Here is an 18,927-nt window from a genome sequence, read left to right on the forward strand (position 1 = left end):
GCTGCAGAACCTCATAATACACACGGCGGCTGCTGCAGAGCCTCATAATACACACCTCGGCTGCTGCAGAGCCTCATAATACACACCTCGGCTGCTGCAGAGCCTCATAATACATTTCAGCTGCTGCAGTACCTCATAATACATGAGTGTCACACACTGGGGAAGCAAAACTGCAGTGTAAGGGCTCTTTGCCACGAGCGCATATCACGCCCGCTCCGTATAAGCGCCTAATGGCCAGCGTTTTTGTGTCCATTCACACGACCGCGAGCGTCGTTTTTAGCGAAAAAATAAGCCGCACCCCAGAAAAACGGCGCTCTGCCGAAACCCTGGGGATGCCTTCCAGTGTCTGTATAGCAGCGTTGGACGCCCCTCCCCCCCCCCCCCCCCTTCTCTTTCCCATAGGAGTCTATGGGACCCGCCGGCGTATATTGGCCATGGCAGCTCCAGAACGATCTCTTGGCTGACCGTATACGCGCCAGACATATAAATGTTCTATTTTTTGCGCTGCCGCCGTATTTCTGCACCGTGTATTCGCCCGTGTGAACGGCTGGAGACCAATGCTTCATATGGGTACGTATATACGCCCGGCGTGGGGATGAAGCCGCAAGCATGGAAACCCGGACAGAGCAGCGTCAGACAGAAAGCGGATATTAGCTGAAGCCAGACTCCACTAGACAACGCAGCTCAGCTGGAGTCACTGATGGGGGCGGAGCCCCAATGGAGCAGAGCTGCAGTGTAAAGCACAGGGAACAGACAGAGCAGCAGCCTGAGCTTCTGATGAGGGAATTCAAATGTATTGAGACTCCGACAGACAATGTAGTTCAGCTGATCATGGCCGACGACACCGGACCTTTCTCAGAGTGTGACCACTGGTCTGCAGCAGGGTGGGCTCGCTCTGGGGGTCCCTCTTGGCCCTGGGGGTCCCTCTTGGCCCTGGGGGTCCCTCTTGGCCCTGGGGGTCCCGGCTTCTCTGCTGACATCATTGACTTTTCTGTTATTTGTATTGATGGATTTTCTTCGCATATTTGGGGGATTTTCAGACTTTTCACAGTCGGTCGCTCGTCACCCACCAGCTGTCCCACGTGTGAGGGGCTACGGGGGTGCGGACGGACCCCCCCCCGCCCTGTGATCTGCCATCCGGATTTGGTGCCAGAGAGGGAAGTGAAAGCCGCTCTGTTACTGAACATCTGCAGAAACTCATGGGCCAGTGACTGCGAGACAACCCCCGAGACTCAGCTGCTGCGGCGCACCGACGCTGGGGGTCACTTACTTTCTACAGTCACCTTCTGCCCAGCACCAGTAGTAATGCGCAGGTCTATAACAGAGTATCACACATGATAGGATTAGATACACGGCTCAGCAGACAGTATCACTCTTGATGGGATTAGATACACGGCTCAGCAGACAGTATCACTCTTGATGGGATTAGATACATGGGTCAGCAGACAGTATCACACAGGATAGGATTAGATACACAGCTCAGCAGGCAGTATCACACAATAGGATTAGATACACAGCTCAGCAGACAGTATCACACAGGATAGGATTAGATACACAGCTCAGCAGGCAGTATCACACAGGATAGGATTAGATACAGGGCTCAGTAGACAGTATCACACTTGATGGGATTAGATACACGGCTCAGCAGACAGTATCACACTTGATGGGATTAGATACACGGCTCAGCAGACAGTATCACACAGGATAGGATTAGATACACAGCTCAGCAGACAGTATCACACCGGATAGGATTAGATACACGGCTCAGCAGACAGTATCACACAGGATAGGATTAGGTACACAGCTCAGCAGACAGTATCACACATGATGGGATTAGATACACGGCTCAGCAGATAGTATCACACCGGATAGGAATAGATACACGGCTCAGCAGACAGTATCACACAGGATAGGATTAGGTACACAGCTCAGCAGACAGTATCACACATGATGGGATTAGATACACGGCTCAGCAGATAGTATCACACCGGATAGGAATAGATACACGGCTCAGCAGACAGTATCACACAGGATAGGATTAGATACACGGCTCAGCAGACAGTATCACACCTGATAGGATTAGATACACGGCTCAGCAGACAGTATCACACCGGATAGGAATAGATACACGGCTCAGCAGACAGTATCACACAGGATACGATTAGATACATGGCTCAGCAGACAGTATCACACAGGATAGGATTAGATACACAGCTCAGCAGACAGTATTACACAGGATAGGATTAGATACACGGCTCAGCAGGCAGTATCACTCAGAATGGGATTAGATACACAGCTCAGCAGACAGTATCACACAGGATAGGATTAGATACACGGCTCAGCAGACAGTATCACACAGGATAGGATTAGATACACAGCTCAGCAGACAGTATCACAGAGGATAGGATTAGATACACGGCTCAGCAGACAGTATCACACAGGATAGGGTTAGATACATGGCTCAGCAAACAGTATCACACAGGATAGGATTAGATACACGGCTCAGCAGACAGTATCACACAGGATAGGATTAGATACACAGCTCAGCAGACAGTATCACAGAGGATAGGATTAGATACACGGCTCAGCAGACAGTATCACACAGGATAGGATTAGATACACAGCTCAGCAGACAGTATCACACAGGATAGGATTAGATACACAGCTCAGCAGACAGTATCACAGAGGATAGGATTAGATACACGGCTCAGCAGACAGTATCACACAGGATAGGATTAGATACACAGCTCAGCAGGCAGTATCACACAGGATAGGATTAGATACACGGCTCAGCAGGCAGTATCACACAGGATAGGATTAGATACACGGCTCAGCAGACAGTATCACACAGGATAGGATTAGATACACAGCTCAGCAGACAGTATCACAGAGGATAGGATTAGATACACGGCTCAGCAGACAGTATCACACAGGATAGGATTAGATACACAGCTCAGCAGACAGTATTACACAGGATAGGATTAGATACACGGCTCAGCAGGCAGTATCACTCAGAATGGGATTAGATACACAGCTCAGCAGACAGTATCACACAGGATAGGATTAGATACACGGCTCAGCAGACAGTATCACACAGGATTAGATACACGGCTCAGCAGACAGTATCACACAATAGGATTAGATACACAGCTCAGCAGACAGTATCACACAGGATGGGATTAGATACACAGCTCAGCAGACAGTATCACACAGGATAGGATTAGATACACGGCTCAGCAGACAGTATCACACATAGTGTGATTAGATACACGGCTCAGCAGTCAGTATCACACATAGTGTGATTAGATACACGGCTCAGCAGTCAGTATCACACATAGTGTGATTAGATACACGGCTCAGCAGACAGTATCACACATAGTGTGATTAGATACACGGCTCAGCAGACAGTATCACACATAGTGTGATTAGATACACGGCTCAGCAGACAGTATCACACATAGTGTGATTAGATACACGGCTCAGCAGTCAGTATCACACATAGTGTGATTAGATACACGGCTCAGCAGTCAGTATCACACATAGTGTGATTAGATACACGGCTCAGCAGTCAGTATCACACATAGTGTGATTAGATACACGGCTCAGCAGTCAGTATCACACATAGTGTGATTAGATACACGGCTCAGCAGTCAGTATCACACATAGTGTGATTAGATACACGGCTCAGCAGTCAGTATCACACATAGTGTGATTAGATACACGGCTCAGCAGACAGTATCACACATAGATTAGATACACGGCTCAGCACGCAGTCTCTGCACATGTTCTCATATAGTGACTTTTCCGTGTGGTTCTGACGGGCCGGATGTTTGTCTGTTTTGTGTGGAGCGTCTCGCTATCACTACAATCAGTTGTGCGGTACCTACAGCTAATGAGGAGCGCCGGGTAATGTGCGCCCCCTGGTGGTTTACATCCAGCCTGCAGCCGCTGTAAATTCCGAGTGGATTCCACATCCTGCGGATTACTGGGGGATCGGTCCCTGGATGGTATCCAAGCCGCTCTCTGTGGGAGCGCAGATACCCCTAACCGGGCCTGTGGATATGGGGTCTCCAAACCAGGCAGACCCCGTAGAAGGTCACACAGAGGGGGTACATCTATAACACGGTCCAGCAGCACCCCCCTCATCCGAATGAATGAGCGATCAACGGCGCCCCTCAGGATCCCAGCCCGGATATGTAGAAATCCGAAGGGCAGCGGGCTATCGGTGCCAACAGAGACCATCCACCGCCATGGGGGTTTATTTCTTCACAGCAGTAGTTGTTGTCAAGGTCCTCCATATCCATAGCAGGCGGGCTTAGATACATCAGCTCAGATCTAGTGTACCGCTGTATAAAGGCCCATTTACACCAGCAGGTAATCGCTCAAAGGACAGCGACGGCATAAAAATGAATTAGTATTTAAGTAACTGCTCAGCTACCTAAATACCAATTAGATGTGCAAATGAAGCCTGAGAGCATGCTGTTATCTGCACTCCCAGGAAGCAATGCTATCAGCAGTCCCCATGGAGAAAGACTGATAAAAGTGAGTGACGATTTTTAGGTTAGCTTGATTTAAACGATCAGCTAAAAGTGCCTGAAAAGCGGGTGCCCCGCGCCCATTTACACGCACCGATTATCGCTAAAACAATTGCCGATCAGCGATTTTTTTGCGATAATCGTCCACTGTAAATGGGCCTTAATACAGGCACCACATAAAACATATCAGTTATACACAGTGATAGTGATAACAGTGCAGTTACCTCCAGTGATAGTGATTACAGTGCAGTTACCTCCAGTGATAGTGATTACAGTGCTGTTACCTCCAGTGATAGTGATTACAGTGCAGTTACCTCCAATGACAGTGATTACAGTGCAGTTACCTCCAGTGATAGTGATTACAGTGCTGTTACCTCCAGTGATAGTGATTACAGTGCAGTTACCTCCAGTGCTCACAGGTGACTTCTCCTCTGCTTCTCCTGCTCTATCTGAGCCCAGATCCTCATGAAGAATTCTTGCAGCTGCACCTCTTCTTAGCACACTGCTGCCCCAAATGCCCCTCTTAGTAAACTCCCCAAAGCACATGTGCCCCTCTATGGTCCTACAAAGTAATAATACTACTGTACCCCTCAAAGTTATACAGCCCCCTCTGTGCCCCCAAAGTTATATTGACTCCTATGTTTTCCTCTGAAAATCTGTCCAGCAGCAGTCCTATATGAGTATGATAGCCCGGAGCAGCGCAGAGATGACTCCTGCCCCTGCGGACCCGCCTGCCCCACGGACCCTGCAGCAGATCCACCCCATTGCCAGTACATCACTGGTTGTGTAGGAATATGCGCTAAAGCTTTCTACACACAGGCAGGCATGATATCGGGCCGTTAACCCCGCCCCCATATCGCGCTCGCCATCCATGTGAAATCCCCGAGGATGCCAGGCGTTTTCATGCCACAACAGCCCCCATCACTTAGGGGGTGCAGCGATCCTCCGCCGCAGCCATCTGCATAGATTCTCCTGTTGTTTTCAGTGGCAGACCTCGCACAGCGCACACGGAGGGCTGCAGCCGCCGGACCCATTGACAACAATGCGATGCGCTACGCCGGAGGATCGGCAAGTGTTTCCCATTGTTTTCAATGGGAAACCTCACATTGCACTTCCTGTGATGCGTTTTCCTCTCCCATTGAAAACAACGGGCAATGCGTTCCGAGGAACGCCCAAAGATAGGACGCGCCACTGACATGCGGGAAAAAGAATCGCTTGTGTACAACCCCATTCCAAGATAGTGGGGCTTCTCAGCCGTGTAAAAGTGGCCTAAGGGGGACCAATAAGTAATTACTGGGCAACTCTGCCGCCCTGCTGGCACCCTACGGGGCGCACTCTAAGCTTCTGGACAGTTGTTCTTACAGCTCTTTCACACGGGCGTATTTGCGTGCACAATACGCGGAAAGTAGAATGTCTTGGTTCTCATTTCCGTTTTTTGCATGCACACCAAAGATCCCACAGAAGTCTATGGGGAAAACCACTCCTTGCGAGCACGAAGTGCAGTAAATCGGCGCGCTAACAAGCCTGTCATAGTGCAAGCATTGTGCTGAAGCGTGTGCAAAAACACATGCGCCCGTGTGACGGCGCCTCAGGGCTATGTGCTGCAGCCATGAGCAGAGCGCTGTCCCATACAACGCAGTGCCTGCACACTTATCCTAATGGAGACGCCAGGACAACCTTCTAGCACGAACGGTAACGTCTTTAGGCCTCCTTCGCCCAGCGGGGACCACAAGAGCGCCCTCCTGGCTTCCGCATATAGTAAAGCACAGAGGACTACACTATCTATGGGGCGCACTAAAATACGGTCACCGAAGCATTGATAATGACGTTGTATCTGCGGGCAAACAGCAGACGGTAGTGCAAACACCAAAGACATCCGCAGCTCCGGGAAGTAGGCCGTTTCCAGGCGGCGATCCCCTCGCAGGTCAGAGATGTGGCCAGCGCTCCAGTCCATAAGACCCGCGGCTGAACCGTCGCTCAGCGGCATTAAAGGGTCTTCAGTCCTGGACCGCCGTCCCCGTCTATGATGATGATCCGTTCAGCTGTCCGATCTTCGGTCGCTCCATGGATCAGTGTTCTCCACACATTCCTGTCCTTCAGCGCTCCTTTCAGTTCAGTGACTGCCATGTTGGTGGCCTTGGTTGTATCTCGCCATCTTGTTCTGTCGTCGTGATCTTCTCTTCCCGCTGACCTCGCTGAGCATCAGTCCTGTTTCCATTAAGTTAGCGCAGATCATGTGGCCAAATAGAGCGCCGCTGTGTGATGACTTTGGTCTCTAGTGATATTTTTGATTTGACGCGATCTAACGCTGCCTTGTTTGTGGTCATGGCGCTCCGAGGTATCCGCAGCATTCTCTTCCAGCGCCATGTATCACAAAACGGGGAATATAAAAACAAACAAGCACTAAAAACGGCCATATACTTACTGTTTGCCCACCTCAGCATGCAGGCAGCCATATGCCAAATGAGGGAGCCAGTTACACCTGTGGAGGACACCGATGAGACAGCCACTCACACTGCCTCTTAATATAGAGGGGGGGGGGCTGCTTGGTGTATACTCCTGCACAGAGTGGATACAAAGTGTCAGACCATGCTGATACATGTAGTGCACCATGCAAACAAGAAAGCTGTTAATGATGCCATAATAGTACCGCAGGTTCTCCTGCACTTAAAAAAGTGAACCACATTTGTACTGCCACCCTGTGCTCCGCCGGCATTCAAAGCCGCAATGTATGTGAATAATATGCAATAAATGCGAGGTGTTAGTTGGATTTTGGCCAAAATACATGAGCTCACAAGCCAATCGTCAAGGCTCCTCGCGTTTTGTGAGTCGCTACACTAATATAAATGTATCAAAGAAAGGGAAATATAAAAATAAACAATCACTGAAAACGGCCACATACTTACTGACACAGGAGGGCAAACATGAGCCCACCTCAGCATGCAGGCACCACTTACTGACACAGGAGGGCAAACATGTGCCACCTCAGCATGCAGGTGCCACTTACTGACACAGGAGGGCAAACATGTGCCACCTCAGCATGCAGGTAGCCAAACTACCAAATGAGGGAGCCGATTACACCTGTGTGGGACACGGAGGAGACAGCCACTCACACAGCCTCCTATAAAGAGGGGTAGTATGGCTGCATGCTGAGGTTGGTGCACATGTTTGCCCTCCTGTGGCAGTAAGTACCTTGGCCGTTTTCAGTGATTGGTTGGTCCTCCAGCACCAGAGTTCAAACGCATCCATTTTCCTTCTGTTTTTCTGCGCGTCCAACGTTCGCAGCCATACGGCATTATGGGAAAGCCGATTGCATCGACCGGTCTGGTGCTTGTTGCAACGCTAATATTCCTGCTTTTCCAGATCTTTCCATTCCTTGCATTGCAGTCCTACCCAGTATAATCCGCCTCTTGATCTCGGGTCCAGATTGCTCATTGCAATTGATTTTGGATCCAAGGAAGATGAAATCTCGGACCGACCCGACTTCTTCATTATTAGTTATGTTCACTGTATCGCTGCTTGGAACGTTCTTGAGCATCACCTTTTTTGGAAGTGGCATGAAGACCGATCTTGTCCAGGCTTTGGCCCTCGATTTGCAGCTCCAGATCTTTTGACAAGGGTCAGCCCCTTCTATCTAATACCTGACAACTCACAGAACGGCACTGCCGGACATGGTCAGCAGGTGGCAGCACAGTGTCAGTAATTAGACAACAGACAAGTTGTAAGGCTGCGGGACACAACTTGTACGTTAAAAAGGATATTGAGACATAAACCTTCTATGACATAACAGCCTGTAAAGAACAAACCGCAACGGCCAGAGCAAGCGGCGGGCAGCAATCATGTCATGAATGAGGAAATACATCCAGCAAGAGGGGATCCTGCGGAGGGAAACACCCCCCCCTGAAAGGGGTCGGAGGAGGATGTCAGGAATCGCTCTGACCAACAGGCTGCACAGTCAGCTGAATACAACGCTGGAGCTCCAACTAACGTGTCCGAACGCACAACTCGCCGTTCCTCCGCACGGATGGTATAACAGCGGGCGACCAGTTCCAGCGCCATTGTGTCTAAGAGAAACAGAAAGACTCCAGCGGGCAAAAGAGCGCAAAACTTGTATCACTGAGCAGCGGAAAAACATCCCCTGGTCAGATGGAGCCGGATTTATGTTGCTGATGGGAGGTCAGAATTTGGCACAAGCAGCATGAATTGCTGACCCCTTCCTGTCAGCTGGTCAGAAAATGTCAGCACCGCCCTCTAATCTGCGGCAACTACAAGAAGCTTCCTGTCCGCAGGGGCCGATATTCCTGCAGAACCGTTTTATCACAGAGTGGAATCTAGAGTGTTTCCCACCTTCACCCCTCAGGACCCCCAACAGGTGATGTTTGCAGGATATCCTATAGTAAGAACACCTGTGGCAATGTCTGAGGCACCGACAATAATTCCATCACCTGTGCAATACTGAGGAAATCCTGAAGACCTGACCTGTTGGGGTCCCTCTACTTCCGTATCGCGGCTCCTGTGAATGCGGGTTTTCCCCTGTAATGTATCATTGTGGGGATTTGGGGGATTGCTCTGTATTCCTCACACGGTGTTGATACATTAAGGCCTACGGACGGATTTCTATCGTGTTTTACGTGGTGGAAATCCGCGGCGTTGTCCCGCAGCTATTAGGTTCTATTGAACGTTCACGCTGCCGAATTCCACCGCGTGAAAGAAAACGCAGCATGTTCTTTTTGCCGCGGGAATACGCGCAGCCGGCTTCTATTGTAATCAATGGAAGTCGGCCGCCACGCTGTAGCACAGCAGAAGTATCGCCTGAATACGCCCCCCCACCGACCGTGTTATCCTGCCAGGAGGGCCGCGTACAGCAGATCCGGAGTGCTGAGTATGGCGGCTTTGGTTGGGACGCTGTGGCGGACTCCGCTGTGATATTCTGCCACGGCCGTGGACTTGAGGCCTAAAGCGCGCTTATGGCTGAATTTTTCATGTAGGTGAAAGTGACGGCTTGACACGTATATGTATATATATATACACACACGCTGTTTTATAAATGTCTCGCGGGATTTGGTGATTATGTTCCTGCGGCGGCGCACTTAGGTTGTCTTGATGCTGAATGATCTGGACGGCGCCATGATGGTTTTGAACGCGGTGATGAAGGCTGATTAGAGATGATGGAAGTGTATTGGCTCGCTATCGTGTGTGCGTGCGTGCGCGCGCGCGTGTACACTTGTCTGTATCCGTATGCCCACAAGGACCTTCTAGGTGAAGCGTTGCTGCTGTTAAGTCCCTAGAGAAGTGACTTTTACATTTCACGCCTTGGATCCCGCCACGTCTCCTTCCAGGACTTTACATTGGATCCCCGGATTCTGGCTTGCCCCACTTCTAGCGTCCTGCGTTGTACTGCTGCCGCCGACTGCAGAAAGCGGCCGTGTTGGTCTATCATTTATATCAATATGGCTTCTTTGCCGCAGGAACTACAAGTAATACAACTTTCTTCTAATATACTTTTTATTTCAATGTCATACAACTTTTAAGACCTCCGCTAGCTGTCAGTGACCCAGACTATTGCTTATGTTCAGTGGTAGTAACCACATCACTAGTCCTATTGGAGGACTAACCGACTGAACGCCAGACTGATACATTGTAGCAAACTTAGTGGAGAGACGCATGCAGCCAGCAGACCTGAGCGGATACAGACAGCAGGACGCGCTACAGCCGATAAAGGTGCACTCATTCACTGACAGCAAGCAGGCATAAAAACTGTTGAATTGAAGATATAAAACCATCATTATTCTTTATCACCCTCCAACATCCCATAACGCTCCTAGGCACGTGTACGACCGAGAAATATCAGCTGCCGCTGCAAATACTGCACATCGGAGACCCAATATACCGACGACACTTGGAACAGTTCAGTTGTGCTGGAGATCCAACAGGATTGACAGCGGCTTCCAACAACCAGTTGAATTCTGAGCGCTGCTCTGGAGTGTAAGGGCTTACGGCTCATTCACATGGCGTGATACGTAGCAAATAGTGCTTCAATGAGTTCATCCACAGCTGCGTATTCTTACAGCGCCCCCCTTCTACACACAGGCCAGTGCAGTTTTGGTCAGTGACTAACAGTAAATACATGCGCTCGTTCCATCGCTTCTTACACTTGATGCTCCGCTGGCATCAGCTAGTTTTGCACGTTTAACATAAATGGAGGTGGCCCAGAAGACGGCATGTAAGGCCCCCCCCCCTGGAGGTGGGCCAGAAGACGGCATGTAAGCCCCCCCTGAAGGCAATGGGCAGGTGAGCCCCATATGACAGCGCTCCGCAGGCCCTGCAGGCACAGCCATTTGTTTTAATGCACTCATTGACTTCAAAACAGGCAATTTGGGCCCGAAATACCCTGCGCTGCAGTCTCATCGGTCGGTCATAATCACACATCGGCTTATGTACTGTCCAAAACACGTCTTCTGGAGCAAACGGCGCCAGGAAACCGCCGCACATGCTTTCCGCCACATTTATTGTGCATTTTTGAACTTGGCTAAAAAAGGGCAGTGGCCTAAATTGCCCAAAATGTTCGGACACTTTTTGACAAACTAAAGCCCCATTTAGACACGATTGTCGCTCGATAGTCTTTTGAGTGGGAATCATTGTGTCTAAGGCGCGGCCATAACGCCGATTTAACTAACAATGAGCCTTATCAGTGCCGCGCGCGGAGTTCTCAGCAGGATTCCGCTGATACTATTGTTTCAGCTGGTATCCCGCCCGCAGAACAGCCAGAGTAGGAGGATGACAAGCGGTCCAGCTCCGTTCTCCATACCCCGCTCGGAGCGCTCAGCTGCATACCAGATGTGAACTCTGAGAAGACAACAGCCGTATACAGAAGACGAGTGGTCCCGCTTGTCTTCTGTATACCAGATGTCTTGAGTGATAATCGTTGCCTAAATGGCCCTAAGCCAACTAATAGGTGATCTAATCGTAGACTGTCTTAAGATGTGACGGATCCCCATCCAGCGGAGCTCCTGTGGTAAATCTGGCCCGGTTTAAGACTTTCTAGTGCAAGTTTGCAGTAACTTTTACCCCGTATTAGTAAATAAGCCCCATTGACTTTAATGGATCCAAGTGCTGGGAATGTCACACTCGGATGGTATTACAATCACCCCTATGAATAAGCCCTAATGTAGACTTGTGCGCAACACTTCAATCTGTAATTAAAACCGCAGCTCAAAGAACTGCGCTCTGTACCAGGTTTTAATTGTAATCCACATTGTTATAATTTTTGGTTCTATTTTGGCTCCTAAATTTCAGAATTAAAGGAGTTTTCCCATTACATACCTGACTGGGGGGCCTTCAGCGATCCTAACAGCAGCCCCCCAAATGTGGCATATGACCAGAGCAGCGATGCTCGACCAGCACTCCATTCACTTCTATTGGACGCACTCAGCAATCTCCCTCCAACAGAGCGGCCGCAGAGATCACCACCTCTATGTCCACAAGGACCATTCAGGGGTGCCAGAAGCCAGACCCCCAGCGATCAGACATTAATACCCCAAAATGTGGTCTTTAGTGGTAAAATTCCTCTAAGGCCGTATTCACACGTCTGATTAGAGCTGCGCCTGCGATTCTCAGACACAACTTGCATAGGGAATTAAAGACGACTTCGGGGCGTACCGCTCTACCTGGATGGGACGTCTACAACCGCCAGCCATGAAAACCCCGAGGGGGTCATCACAGAAGGAGGCCATACCGATACAAGCGCAGATCCAGACACGCTGCTATGTGGAGGCGCTCGCTGCCAGCACCCGGTACGTTTGGGCGCCTTCTGTGATTTTTAATTGATACATCCTTTTTCTGTGATTTGACGACACAATGAAGGAGTCTGACATGAGAAGAGGAGGAGGAGGAGGAGGAAGGCACAGGAACTTTATTTACAGAGAATCATCTAGATTTACAGGATCCTAAGTTACATAATCTTCCAAGAAATGAAAGCCAACATGAAATCTGCAAAAAAACAGGAGAGCGAGACGGGCGCCGCGCCACGCTGAGGAAGTTGTGGAGTTCAGGGGTCAACTGATGAGGATTCACAAATTAGCCTTTCATCAGCCTAAAATGATCACAGATACTAAGAGCTCGGGAGGGTTTGTCCAATATCACAGCCCGGAGCTTCTGGCTCCATCCCGGGGCCGTATGACCAAGGGCTGCGATACAGACGACCCGTTAATGGTAACACATTTAGAAAGGAGCTACTTAATATGAGACTCGCATCTCACACCCCTATGGAGATCTCCCATCCCGGGGGCCTATATCCAATCTACCGCCCCACAATACTGTGAGCAGGAAACTCCCCACGTCAGCCATAGCTGCAGACTATCTCACTCCGATACAAGCGGCAAGAACGAACGGGCAGAAATCCGTCCAATCAGAACTCGGCGTTGGCAGGTCGGGCCGGGATCTTACAGGTTGGGGTTCGGACAGGTTACTGTACAACACAGACGACCGACATTTCCAGTATGAACAAAACAGGACAAAAAGAAAGGTGCATGGGAATTCTGAGAAGCCGATGTTGGTGTCTCCGCAGTTGTGACAACTCTAGTTTTCCACCAGGGGGCGGTCACGTGTCACTAAAGTGTGAGGTGGGGGGTGTTTACCGACAATGATTGTTTAATGCTACAATTTGTACAGCAAAATACAAAAACACAAGAACTAATAGCAGCAAATGTCACACGGTAAATACGAGGCGTTCTCCAAGATTCACCCGGTGCAGAGAAAGTGCTCAAAGTCGAAGTATAAAATAATAAAAGTGTACCGAGGTACAAGACCGACAGCCGCTGGCGCCGAGGCTTCTGCTCTACGAACTATCCATACAAAAAGGAACTCATCAGAAAACCATTTATAATACACATTTACAGGAAGATAGAAAATACCGTATTAGTACAATCCGTTGAATTTCAACTAAAGGAACGGTAAGCTACAGTAAGGAGAAGTGTCACATTAGAGAGAGCGGCCGTGGCGCTCCGCTGCGTCGCTGTAGGTCGACGGCTCCACTTCATTCCAGATAGCACTTTACCCCCATAGAGGCTAACGAAATGTGGATCCCAAGGGACATCCATTAAACGCTACTTCAGCCACACCATGCCCAGTATGCCATGCATGTGGCATCAACTTCAGGTTGGCACTCGGCAATATCCACCTGGCGCCAAGCTGGACATGATGGCAGGAACGGTAGCTGCGGCCCGGGCCAATGTCATTTTACCCCACAGGTCTATAAAAAGGTCCTGCAGTGGGGGAAAAAAAACGAACTGAACCAAAGTGGCCGATTAAAACGTGAAATCGGCAGGAAATGCTCCAGTCGCGGCCCGTAAGCCCCACGCAGTCACCAGTCTATATACACGTCAATATATAGTTAGACTGACAGAGCGGTTCATTTTCTTTCCTATGAGGCGGGTGGTTCTGTTCTGCGTCGTGGATCGCGTGGTCATTCTGTCAGGAAATAGCGCTCGCTCCTCCGCTGCAGCTTTGGCTATCTGTGCTTTCTTCAGTTCCCTGGAGGGAGGAGAGAAAGGTCAGAGGAATCGTGACGCGGTCGCACGTTATCACAGTGTCAGGGGACATGGGGGGGGGGGGTGAAGGGGCCTTACTTCTGTAGGAGCGCATTCTTAAACTTCTCGGCATTGAGCTCTATCCTCAGCTGCGCGGCGCTTTTTCGTGATGCGGACAGAAGAACAGAGTGTCTGACGAGGGCCACAGCGGACGGCCTTTTCTCTGGATCTGGAGAAACCATGAGCTGCAAGAATAAGGCAAGGAACAGTCACATACAAGAACAGTCGGCCCAATGCCAAGGTAACCCACAGCGGGTAAGTATGGTTAGATTACTGAATGTATATGCAGTGGGCTCCACCCCACATCAGCATGAAGGCTGCAAGCTTTTCCCCACATACCCAGGTTTAAGACATGCATCCCCGTCCACAAGGTAGGGGATAAATGTGTGATCACTGGGGGGTGGGTTTACCTCTGGGACACACAGCGACCCCCCCCAGAACAGCGGTGCGCGTGCTCAACCACCACGCCAGTCACATCTATCGGACATGCAGAAGTCTATGCACTCGGCAATTGCTCACCGTCCCATAGAAGTGAATAGCGGTAGTCACTCATGCACAACGCTGCTTCCCATGGTGCATTTGGGTGTTTGGTCTTGACTATTTGCTGATCCCAGAGGTCACATCACCAAATCACATAAATCTCCGCTATCTTGTGGGCAGGAAAGAAATGCCTTTAACCACTTCAGAACCGCTGAGCCCATAAATGTCCTGCAGGCCTGAAGTGGGTATGGATCAGGCTCAGGAGCCGAGTCCACTCCATACCTGGTGGCCTTCAGCCGCCAGCAACGGCCACGATCAGAGCAAGATCTCATAGCAGCAGTTAGCGGTTTAGATGCTGCGGTCAAAGCTGACGTGCATGTACACAGCGGGAATGGGGCAGAGGAGAGAACCGCTTCCAATGCCTCATCAGTATTGATACCGATGGGCCCGCATGGCAGCCCACACGCTACGGAAGGAAAGTCAAAAAACACCATATACTGTAATACTGAGGTATTACAGTATAAGTGATAAAGTAATTGGAAGTTCAAGTGCCAAATAAAGTGTAAAAAAATGTATGAAGTTTAAAAACTTAAATATTAAATAAAAACCCCTTTCCCATAAAAAAACAAAACTGAACTATAAACAAAGAAAGAAAAAAAAAACCACACAAAAACACCATTTGGTATTACCGTGTGCACACGAGTTGGAGCTATTAAAATATCAAAATATTTATCCCGCAGTGAAGGCCGGAGGGGGAAAAAAGTGCCAGAAATGTTTTTTGTATCCTTGCTCCCAAAAAATTAAAATACAAAAGTGATCAAGAGGACGTAGGTCTCCCAAGATGGTGGAAAAACCGCCCTCACAGCTCCAGCGCCGAAAAGTTAAGAAGTTAAGGTTGATAATATGGCGACCAGAAGGTGCTGCAGAACCACTTACCTTTATCAGATCCACAAACTCCTGGGACAGCACCTGCGGCACAGTTGGCAGCTTTCCTTGCCTAATTTCATGCCACTGGTCCCCATTACACTGGAGGGGTTCGGCCCCCGCGGCAGACCAGACCGTCAAGGCAAGGGCAAAAATGTCCGCTTTGGGTAACTGAGAATAATCCTAGTAACAAGTGGAAAACAACAAGTCAGACAGGAGTAGAGCCGACAGAATAGCAAACACTAGAGGGGTCCCCAATACCAGGACACTTCCAAGCAGCGACCACATACATAAGAGCCTCCTTCATGCATCCCATCACCCACTTCCCAAAAATTTACCTCCTGTAAGACTTCGTTGGCCAGAAAACGACTATCACCTTCTTCTACCTGGGGACTGGACACGCGGGTCACATGACCGAGGTCACCTGTTTGGCGAGAATATTGGTTAATTCTCAGAAATGAGGCTGTAAACCAAATAGAGACAACCCTCCGGCACACAATTACCTATTTTATAGGTCACTCTTCGGGGGCCGCCGTCCTCGTCGTCCGCTTCATCCATAGTCATGCTGGGAACCTGCGTCCGAGATATGAAGATGTTGCCTGCGGATGAGAAGATGACATCAGACTGTGAGGGAACCCCGACACGTAGACACGGCTGCCGCCACGTTGTGGGGGGGGGGTTACTTACTAGGCTTTATGTCCATGTGCACCAGAGACATGGAATGGATATACTTCAGCCCCCGGGCCACCTGCAGCAGCAGGTCCTTCAGCTCCGGCTCCGGCAGGTAGTGCATGCTACGGTAGTTCTCACTAATGGCGTCTGCCAAACTGCCGCCTGCGGAGCAACGAGAAAATAAACGGTCAGAAGGGCTAACAGCCGTCCAGCTCTTCCTGCGGTCGGGGTTCTGCCTTCACCTGCTGCCTTAACAATTTTAAAGTGTGTTGCAAACAAACCAAGTCAAGCGCCTTTATAACCAATACTAGAGCAGCACTTCAGGACGAGCTCAACTAACGCAGAACACCGCTACGGCGCTCTTCACACTGTTTGCATCAGACTAGAGTTATACAGCGACTTACGTGACCAAAGATTACTGTCTATCCTAGGAACCGCGCACAGGCACAGAAGTTAAGGGGGTTTCCACAAAAATACTAACAATCGGCTGCTGCTCCGACCCGTGTGGTGGCCGGCGCTTGTAACTACACCTGCAGTGCTCACTGAAGTCAATTGGACCCCAGCCTGCAATTATAAGCGCCAGCCACTACACAAGGGTCAGTGCAGTGGCTTTTGCTCTGACCCCAATGCATACCCGTGCGGCGAGCAGGCACCCGATCAGCTGGGGTCCCGAGTGGCGGGCTCGGACGATCAACTATTGAGGACCCATTCCTGCAGATAGGTTAGCAGTACTATTTTGTGGTAAGCCCCTTTAACAGAGTCATAGGTTGGTGCAATGACAACTCGGAGGTCAGAAAAATAAATGGGAGGTTGTTTTTTGCAACCTGCGACTCCATGGACTTCAATAGCAGTGCGAAGCGGCAGGTCTACATTGTCATCTGTGTTTGCGCAGCCCTAAACCGCGTAGGCTCCCGTGTTGTGGATTCCACCTCTAAAAAAGCTGTAGGCGTCATGGCTGTACAAACACATGGCTGCTGATCCGCCCCATTGTGCCATGTGCCCGAATAATACAATGCTGCACGCAGTGCTAGATTATTCCAGCAAGACGCAGACACTTGGAGTCCATCGTGCAGCAGATCGGACATCGGATCATAATGTGACCAGGTGACCACAGAGGAGGAAAAAGTCAACCCGATCCTATTGGACCCGCTGTGGCTCCGGTAAAACCAATCAGGATGCCAGAGTGAACAGAGCCCAACGTGAAAGCTGCTGGGGTGAATTGTGCTGCCACACAAGGTAACATTACACAGTGGTGCCAGACGTACCACACGGCCGCCTCCTCCGGACGCCCTGCGGGCAGCAGATTACTCACCGTTACAATACTCGTTCTGAATCAGCATGTGATCATCTTCCGCCCACGCCGAGTAATATCGCACCACGTGAGGATGCTGCCCCAGGACCGCGTGTGCGTACACTTCCCGCAGTGCATTCTGCCTGTAAGAGAGGAAACTGCAGTGACTGGGATGCATTCCGCCTGAGTACCGCTAACGAGGTATCAGATCATCCAACAGGAGACGATGCGGTCAGCGCAGCCCTGCAACACTTACTCATCTACCGAGCCGGCCAGGGGCTTCTTGGAGCGTTTGATGGCGTAGATGCAGCCGTCCAGCCTCTTGACACATTTATACACCGCGCCAAACTCTCCGGATCCGACCTTCTCCAACTCGTGGAACTCGATGGCATAACGGGATTTCATGTTACTTTCTGTGATTGTGATTCTCTGTGGAAGGAAGGGGGCGATCATTAAAGGGGGCGATCATTAAAGGGGGCGTCTAAAGGCAGTCGGTCCCTGAAAAGCAGCCCAGTTCATCCTAAAGTATGCGGCAGGCAGGATGTGCGCAGCTCTACTTCCATTCCTAGCAGAGTCTATCTCCAGTGCAGTGAATGGGAGAAGCGGCGCCCCCTGACTGCCACACACTTAGGGAACTTCAGAGAGCGGCGTGCGCTGCCCTTCAGGGACATCAGGACACAAGTAAACTTCACACGATCGGAGAAATAGTAAGACTGAGCGTTACCTTAGTGGGTCGGATGCTTTCATCCAGCAGTTCGCAGTCGCTGCCTTCCATATCTTCACCACAGGAGCTAAACGACAAAACCAGAGTTAGAGGGCTGACGGCATAGATGACCCAAGGGCAACAATAAATGGGGGCGACTTCATTACCCATTATAGCAATCCCTTAACGCCACGGGACGTACATTCACGTCACAGGCGCCAGGTACTTCATTACAGGCAATCACTATGTGCTGCTGGGGAACCAATCACAGCGGACCTGCCCCAGTGATTGGTCAGTCAGTGCGGACTGACCAATCACAGTGCAGCAGCCCGAGGGGGGGGGAACAAAAAAAAGAAGAGAGTTCCTGACCGCGTCCTGCGAGCACCACAGTGGAATCCAACCCTGTCCGCGGCCGGGGACACTGCGTTACGTCACGGACCGGCGGCTTGTAATTGAATTGATTTAAGGTTCTGCGAAAAGTGTTCCATTGGTACTTGTGGTGTAATCTGAGGCCGGCTGCACACGGACGGTCGGATTCCACATGCTGGAGCCCGGCTCCGTATCGCGCTCCACGTCAGTAATGAACAGATTTTTTTTTTTAATATATTTTTCCTCTGCTCGCAGGAACCGCAATTAGTGTGACGGAAAACGTCATTTTCCATAGCAAGCTATGGACGGTATTAGCTGCGGATCCTCCGTGCGGACGCCGACCGCCGACTCTGCAGCCAATATCAG

General features: G+C 50.3%; 1 protein-coding gene across 2 annotated transcripts in view; it reads right to left on the reverse strand.

Annotated features, from left to right (window-relative positions):
- Nucleotides 1-12,426: 12,426 nt before the first annotated feature.
- WEE1 (WEE1 G2 checkpoint kinase) overlaps nucleotides 12,427-18,927 on the reverse strand; it is a 14,488-nt gene continuing 7,987 nt past the window's right edge. For both annotated transcript variants that reach the window (XM_066583644.1, XM_066583645.1), the window contains exons 3-11: nucleotides 18,214-18,280; nucleotides 17,746-17,918; nucleotides 17,511-17,632; nucleotides 16,214-16,360; nucleotides 16,030-16,125; nucleotides 15,865-15,950; nucleotides 15,539-15,709; nucleotides 14,162-14,307; nucleotides 12,427-14,066 (exon numbers count right to left, since the gene is read on the reverse strand). In XM_066583644.1, coding sequence (XP_066439741.1) covers nucleotides 13,916-14,066; nucleotides 14,162-14,307; nucleotides 15,539-15,709; nucleotides 15,865-15,950; nucleotides 16,030-16,125; nucleotides 16,214-16,360; nucleotides 17,511-17,632; nucleotides 17,746-17,918; nucleotides 18,214-18,280 — 1,159 coding nt within the window. In that variant the 3' untranslated portion in view covers nucleotides 12,427-13,915. The remainder of the gene's footprint in view (nucleotides 14,067-14,161; nucleotides 14,308-15,538; nucleotides 15,710-15,864; nucleotides 15,951-16,029; nucleotides 16,126-16,213; nucleotides 16,361-17,510; nucleotides 17,633-17,745; nucleotides 17,919-18,213; nucleotides 18,281-18,927) is intronic.

Source organism: Eleutherodactylus coqui, chromosome 11 (genome assembly GCF_035609145.1).
Source record: "Eleutherodactylus coqui strain aEleCoq1 chromosome 11, aEleCoq1.hap1, whole genome shotgun sequence".
NCBI classification, from domain to species: Eukaryota; Metazoa; Chordata; class Amphibia; order Anura; family Eleutherodactylidae; genus Eleutherodactylus; species Eleutherodactylus coqui.